At 39.2% G+C, this 7,858-nt stretch overlaps 1 protein-coding gene across 3 annotated transcripts in view; it reads right to left on the reverse strand.

The window, feature by feature from the left end:
- Positions 1 to 1,303: 1,303 nt before the first annotated feature.
- Positions 1,304 to 7,858, reverse strand: part of pthlha (parathyroid hormone-like hormone a) — a 21,236-nt gene continuing 14,681 nt past the window's right edge. For all 3 annotated transcript variants that reach the window (XM_084111002.1, XM_084111001.1, XM_084111003.1), the window contains 2 exons: positions 4,249 to 4,740; positions 1,304 to 2,797 (listed from right to left, as the gene is read on the reverse strand). In XM_084111002.1, coding sequence (XP_083967128.1) covers positions 4,272 to 4,740 — 469 coding nt within the window. In that variant the 3' untranslated portion in view covers positions 1,304 to 2,797; positions 4,249 to 4,271. The remainder of the gene's footprint in view (positions 2,798 to 4,248; positions 4,741 to 7,858) is intronic.

Raw genomic sequence — 7,858 nt, forward strand, 5'->3', positions numbered from 1 at the left:
GACAACATGCTGACAAATCTGTTGGTATGTTATCCTGAAATGATCCCAAAATGAGTAAATAGTTCTTGTAGCCTGTAAAAGCTGTGTGAGAGTAGTGCATGGTGGAAAGTGGGAAAAAACGACAAAATCCCATAGCGTGACGCTCCATCCGCACTGCTGATCTCAGCCTTCATTAACTGCTTGTGTGACTTTCATCAAAGTCAAACAAATAAATGTCAGAGAATTTGAATTAATTCCCAGCATGCCAAGTGCCAAAGACCCCCTTCTCTGCCATGGAAAAGATGAATGTTAATGCTCTGGGAGAGAGAGGGACCTGGGAAATGTTCCCATATTTCTAATGCATATAACTTGAATAAAGCTCTCTTTTATCTTAGCTTTAAGCCAAGTTTTATCTTAGCTCATGAGAAAACAAGACTACAAAAGACATGGCTTCTGTAAGCAAGAATACATAAAAGCCTATAAATTCTCTTCAGAAAATTTGGACTAAACCGCTCAATTCATATGGATTAGTTTAATGATCTCTTGTGAACGTTTTGAAGTGTGAAAGTGAAAGTGGTAGTTGCGTAGCCTGTCAATGGAGGGATATAAATCTCTAACAAAAGAATTTAATTTGAGTTGATCGAAAGTCTTACGGGTTTAGAACGATATCAGGGTGAGTATTTAAATTTTTGGGTGAACTAACCCTTTAAAAAGCTACGTATAGAGCTATAGCGGGAATTAGCATAAATTGGCCAGTTTTCTCTTTCAGGTCAACTAAAGTCATGGCAGAGCAAAATTTTTTAAGAGAATCTCGCTGAGCAAGTGAGTTAAAGTTGAACTGTTGACATGTTTATAGTGGCTACATGAAAAATAACACATCTGGTTTAACGGTACAAACATTTGAAGGAAACTCTATCGCCCTCTTGAGTGCTGAGGTTTGCTGCCACCACAGTAGCTCAAGAACACATTAAGTGCGTTTAACCGGACTGCCAAGCGTTCGCGTGCTCGCGGAAACTGTTCTTGGCCTTAATCAGCGATTTGCATTTCCACACAAGACTTTTGACAACTTTAGTTCCACGCTGAACTTCAACGGCCGTGCAGACGGACTCCAGTTCAAACGCTGTCCGTTCATTACGGCCTGATTTTTCCACACATTTTTCCACCTCGTGGTGGAATATTTTCCCGTTTGCACAGGAGCAACATCAGAAGTGAATGTGCGATATGAGCCAAACGCTCGGCTGAAGCTTCCCTTGTTCTTTACTCTCTGAACCTGAGATACACACAATCAAATATACCACACACACACACACACAAGTCCAGACACTGCAGGAAAAGTCAGATGTTTAATCATTCAGTACATGTTTTTTTTCTCTCAGTGCAAAACAACAAGAGTTATTCTATAACGTGTGCTGGTCGTGTACAGAAGATCGTTGTGTGGTTGTGTGATCTCAGCTGTGGCCGATAGGTGGCGCTCTCTCTCTCTTTACTCTTTACTGATGTGATGAAGTGGGGCTCGTCCAGGTCAGCAGGAAAGAAACCCAAGATAAACATATAGACTGTACAAAAGCCCGTCTGCAAACCCTAGTGAGCTGCATCCTAACTTAAACGGCTGATCTGGAAAAAACAGTGGTGTGCGCAGGAGACTATTGAGTTTGACAAGCTAAACAACAGAAAATAAATGCACAAATATGGGGTACTTAATGCATGAATAACATTTCAGTCATCTTCAGTCAAAAAATAAATAAATATTCAGGCCTAAGTGTAAGATTACGCATTTGAATTGCATATCAAATTTCCATTAACTTGGATTAGTTTCAACATAAACTAATAATCTTAATGTGATGCATATTTGTCAGTCATACATCAATGAACAGGTCAGATTTCTGTGATAATACTAATAAACTGAGTGTTTTAAATGCACAATAACCAGGATTTAAAAAAAGAAGAAAAAAAAGCTGTATTCTGTTATCAGGCCAGTAGATGGCGATGTCACTTTGTAAAGTTTTCGCGGCTCTGTGTGAACAGGGATCATTTTGATGTTATCATCTGTACGCAAAAAAGTTAAATTTTTAAATTAACGTGAAAAAAGTTTATTAGAAAAGAAAGAAAGTTTATTAGTTCGTTAAAACGGCGTAATCCAAATGAATGGAAGTTTAATATGCAATTCCAATACATAAATTTTACATTTTTGAGTGTTGGATGTTTGATTTTAGTAAGCTTTCTGCGACTGTCTTGTATATGTGAAGGATGCCTTGGGATAGGGAATGAGTCTATGATGCTGTCTAGTTAGGCAGCTCACTAAGTTTTGGCACAGACTCACAGAAACATGGATGCCAAAGCTGATGAACATACAATGAACAGAGAGGTGGGCATGACTATAGTCTTCTTCATTCAACTGAACCACAAAATACGTCCATTAACAAAATGACTTGTATATATTTCTATATTTATATATCTAAAGTGCATTATAGTACAAAAATATAGAAGGTCAGCAGCACCTTGATACCTTTACAAAATAAATACACCATTCAAACAAAATAAATTACAGGAATTCTGACACCGTAATAGAGGCATAGTCCTAAAAAAAAAAAAAAAAAGAATAAAAAGGAAACCGAAAAAGAAACAAAGCAAAGTATTCACAAAGATCCAAATCTGCAGCTCGGTGGAGCTGTAATAATGCTTTAGCAGTATCGTTATTTGTCATTGTCACTGTTCGGGCGCATTGAGAATATTTACAGACAATAAATATTTTCCTCTCACTTTTACAGTGGACGGTAACATGAGCATTTAGGTGTCCGTTTCAAAAGTCCTCACGGATCTGAAAGAGAAAAGGCAAAACTGTTATATTTCAATGAACTGATTTATTATTGTTCAATCTTTTTTTTTTTTTTACATTTTTGGTTTTTATAGTAAAACAAATACTTAGTAAAAATAATGCTGTTTGTTATTTAATATATATATACATTTTTAGATGTATTTAATGTAAACGTATGTGTTTTAAAACTACAATTGTTACGTTAAAGAGCAACTTCTACTTGACTTAACCCATACAAATGAACTTTGTTGGCATGAATTAATGTATTTAGGTTGATTTAGTGATGTTGAATAATAATTTTGAGTTGAATAAACCACTACCATTTATTTCAATGTAGCAATTTGTTAGTATCAAATGGTGCGTTCATGTTCATATTTAAATCGTAATTACGACGTGCAAAAATGACATCTCTAATGTGACCTTTTCTGTATAAAATTCAACGTTTTTTTAAAACTCTGCATCTGCATAATGAATAAATAATGCACATCGGGTGAGCTTCTGCTTTATGAAGGCGAATGAGTAAACTGAATCATTATGTAACTGCAAAAAGTGGTAACTTGCTATTGTTACCTTTTTTTATTCGATTTAACCCACAATTTATTTTGTCGGTATAAATGTATTTAGGTTAATTCAGCAATATTTAATAATATTTTCGACTTGAATAAAACCAGTTAATTTATTTTTTCAGTGTATGGCATTTTGTACATGTAACTTAAGATAGTTTTATTGTAAATTAATTAATTTGAACAAATGTACCATTAATACAAATGCTGCATCCACCTTTCTTAATGACTCCTGAAACTCAGGGCTTAAAAAAAATCGTAATTACTCAAATATCCGTGACTTGAATGCACCGTGTACTTCTAATAGGGGTGTAACAATATATCGTGTCACAATATATCGCAATACAAAAATGCAACAATATGTATCGTGGATAGTTCACCCAAAATAAAAATTACTGTGAGAAAGTAATTTCAAGTTTTAGTTTTAGTTTAGAGTTTTAGCGTCAGTACTACATTAAACTACTACATATAGTGTTGAATATAATGTATAATAATGCATATTTGTGGGTCCTGATAATGCCAAATGTCTGATGTTACCAGTAAAAGTGGCTTATACATTATTTTAAATATATCCAGTCAGTGAAACATATTCATCTACAATAATTCTGTATTTTCAGCTTCAGAATCATGAATATTGTTATTCTGGTGTCTCTATAGTTCATTGGGTTTCCAGCATCAAGTCCAAGACTATTCATTTACGAACAATGTAATATCAAATTTAAAATTTTAATCAACAGGACTTTTAAAAAAAACATTTTATCATATGTCTTGGAGTATCGTGATAATATGGTATCGTGAGTTCAGTATCGTGATATGTGTCGAATCGTGACATGAGGGCATCGTTACACCCCTTTCTTCTAATGATGAGTATCTGATCAGACAATAACGTACCGTTGTCAAAGACTGACAGTGTTTTAGTGCATCGCCCACTCCAGGTGGAAGCCGCTGCCGAACTCTTCCAGTGAACGAGCTCTTCTCTTCCTCTTCTCCCCTTCTCTCCTCTTCCCCACTCTTCCTTTCTTCTTCCTCTTCCCGATGGCATTCATCGTGCTCTCTTTGTACGTTTGCGACTTGTTGGTTTCTTGCGGGAGGTTTGTTCCCTCCTCGTCCTCCAGACGGAAGCTGATTGGCAGATTCTTGGTGCCGCCGGCGGGTTTCGGATGCGCGGTTCCCGTTCCCATGGAGACGCCGACTCCCATCGGCACGGCGACGGTGAAGCCGCCTCCCCCTCCGCTGCTGACTCCGCCCCTCGGCTGCTGAGCCTCGCGGATCTCAGCCGTGTGAACTTCATGAAGAAGTTCCTGAAGCCACAAGCGTCTCTTAAAGTCCTGCAGCGTTCGGCCCTTATCGTGCATCAGCTGAGCGTGTGTTACCGAGCGCTTACTGGGGGAGAGACAACCGAGACAGAAGTCACAATCAATAATAACATTCACATGTCACTCAAAAATGTTTTTTTGTTTTATTTTCAGCTGGCGTCACTAAGCTCTCTTTATTTTTGAATAGCAATGCCCAGTTTTTCACAATAGCCGCGTTTCCACTGTCGGGCCAGGGCCGGGCCGTGCTAGTGCGTGCCAGGGCCAGTCGCGTTTCCACTGTCACTTCCGGGGCTTGATCGGGGCTTACTCGGGGCCAACGGCCAGGATTTCTGGCCCGTCGAATACCTTGGGCCAAAGCGGGCCAGCTCGGGCTAGAGGAGTGGTTACGAACAGAGGCGGAGTTCACCTGAGTCGGGAGACGCCAGCGCCGGATGATTTTGTCAGCATTAAAGACTTCTAAAATAATTTAACTCGCGTTCATGTTTGAATGCCTTCTGTTTGATGCAAAAGACTATGCGCGCTAACCATTACCATAGTAAACGCTTGAAGATAAGCATAGTAAAAAAACATAGTGAACGCTTGAAGAAATCAGACCAATCATAAAGGCTATCACAGTCATGTTTTTATTTGATCTGTCAGTAGCCTACGTCTCGTCTCTTTATACCGGAATATCATAAAATAAAGCAACTTTTTTTTTCGGGAGCTTCCTCTGTTTCTCTGACTGAAAATATCTGTATGGGAGTCGAGAGAGTGCTAAAGCTCCTCAGGTCGTATTTTTGGTGGCATATATTTGTAGGAATTATCATTCTTTCTAAATGTGATGTAAATATGTCCTGTAACTACCAGATAAACAGAAACAGACGCGACTGAAGAAGTAAGTCTGTCCTCTACCTCCTCTTTCTTTTGTGAAATAGACCTAACGGTAATTTATTTCTGAGTGACTAATGTGCAGTTTTGACATAAATTAATTCATTATGATCAGTGTATCACTTTTTATTGTAAACCTGTGGTAAAACATCGATGCTTGGGTTTTAAATATTCAAGTAAACAACAAAAATGCCAGCAAACGGCCGCTTTTATCATGTTTGTTTTCAACGCTGTTTCCAGTGATTTCTGATTAGTTTTCTGATAAAACTTCTATTTGTTGGTGAAATGATGGGTTAGTGTGACGTTGTTCCAGAGAGGCGTGTTACGGGCGTGTTTTAGTGAAGCGCTGTGGAGCTTCTGGCCCGACAGTGGAAACGCAGGCCCGGTGCTATTAGCCCGGCACGGCCCGTTTAAAGCCCTGGCTCGCACTGGCCCGACAGTGGAAACGCGGCTAATCCAATCAATTCCTAATAATATATGCCGTTTTCAAGTAAAATGGAAAAAATGATGTTCTTCCTCAGTGTTTCTGTCTTGTTTTCCAGCACAAATATCTAAACATTCTTAAATCAAGATAGTTTCAAGATCCTCAAAAATTTAGTGAGTTTGTGCTTAAAACAAGAACAAATGTCTGCCAATGGGGTCAGAAAAATAATCTTAATTCAAAGAGAAAATAATATTATTTTTGTGACCCCAATTAGCAGATATTTCTTGATATTTTAAATAGAAAACAAGACAAAAATACAAAAATATATATATATTTTTTTTTTGCAGTGTAACATGTTGACTTTTTTCTTTACATTTTCCTTTAACACAAAATAAACAATCTGCCAAATGATCAATGCAACAACAGTGTGAAAACTATCAACAGAAAGAATATCAAAATAAATTGTATAAATAATAAATTATACACAAGCACACACACACACACACACACACACAGACTTGTGTGTTTTATTATTGTTTAGGCATAAGATTTAGTGCCTGACAGTGAAGGAGAAAAATATTTGTTTGCAAGATATATTCTCTTGAATCAAATATTAAGATTTTACTGAAAAACAAAACAAAGAAACTAATCAAGATTACATTGATAAAGTTAAGCTTGCAGTAAATTCAATGCACCACACACACTTTACAGCACATGTGTTTGCTGCGTTTGACCCTGTGACCTCAGCATTACTAACTGAATGTGTGTGGAAATCAGTTTCTTGGGCCTCCCACACCGATCTGAGTCTCTTCTAGAATTCATTCTGTTTCTCACGCAAATATTTCAATGTTTCTAATTGCTGCAATCCCATTACCACTACATGTACACACACACACACACACACACACACTCGAACACACACAGTCACAGGCACTCACACACTCTCTCTCTTACACACACACAGGAACACACACACACTCACTCACACAAACACATTCACACACTCTCTCACAAATCCACTCTCTCTCTCACACACAAAAACACATACTCACACTCTCTCATACACACACACACACACGCTGATACACAATCTGACATGGTGCCTTTCACCCAAATCCACTGGTTGATCAGTGAGTGTTTGTTCTGTCGCTCCTGTTCAATGTGTTTTTAGTTTGATCCAGGGGGTTTGAGAAGGTCTGGTGCAGATCCAACACCTTGCTGGAGCTCCCAGATCCCGCATCTTAGATCCCGCATCCCAGATCCCACATCCCAGATCCCGCATCCCAGATCCCACATCCCAGATCCTGCATCTTAGAATCCCACATCCCAGATCCCGCATCTTAGATCCCACATCCCAGATCCTGCATCTTAGATCCCGCATCTTAGATCCCACATCCCAGATCCTGCATCTTAGAATCCCAAATCCCAGATCCTGCATCCCAGATCCCACATCCCAGATCCTGCAACTTAGAATCCCAAATCCCAGATCCTGCATTCCAGATCCCACATCCTGCATCCCAGATCCCGCATTTAGATCCCACATCCCAGATCCTGCATCTTAGAATCCCAAGTCCCAGATCCTGCATCCCAGATCCCACATCCCAGATCCCGCATCCCACATCCCACATCCCAGATCCTGCATCTTAGAATCCCAAATCCCAGATCCTGCATTCCAGATCCCACATCCTGCATCCCAGATCCCACATCTTAGATCCCACATCCCAGATCCTGCATCTTAGAATCCCAAGTCCCAGATCCTGCATTCCAGATCCCACATCCCAGATCCCGCATCCCAGATCCTGCATCTTAGAATCCCAAATCCCAGATCCTGCATCCCAGATCCCACATCGAACCCAAACAAACCATCAGGAGTGCTGAAGTCCAGTACACAGGC

Source organism: Abramis brama (genome assembly GCF_963993115.1).
Source record: "Abramis brama genome assembly, chromosome: 4".
NCBI lineage: Eukaryota > Metazoa > Chordata > Actinopteri > Cypriniformes > Leuciscidae > Abramis > Abramis brama.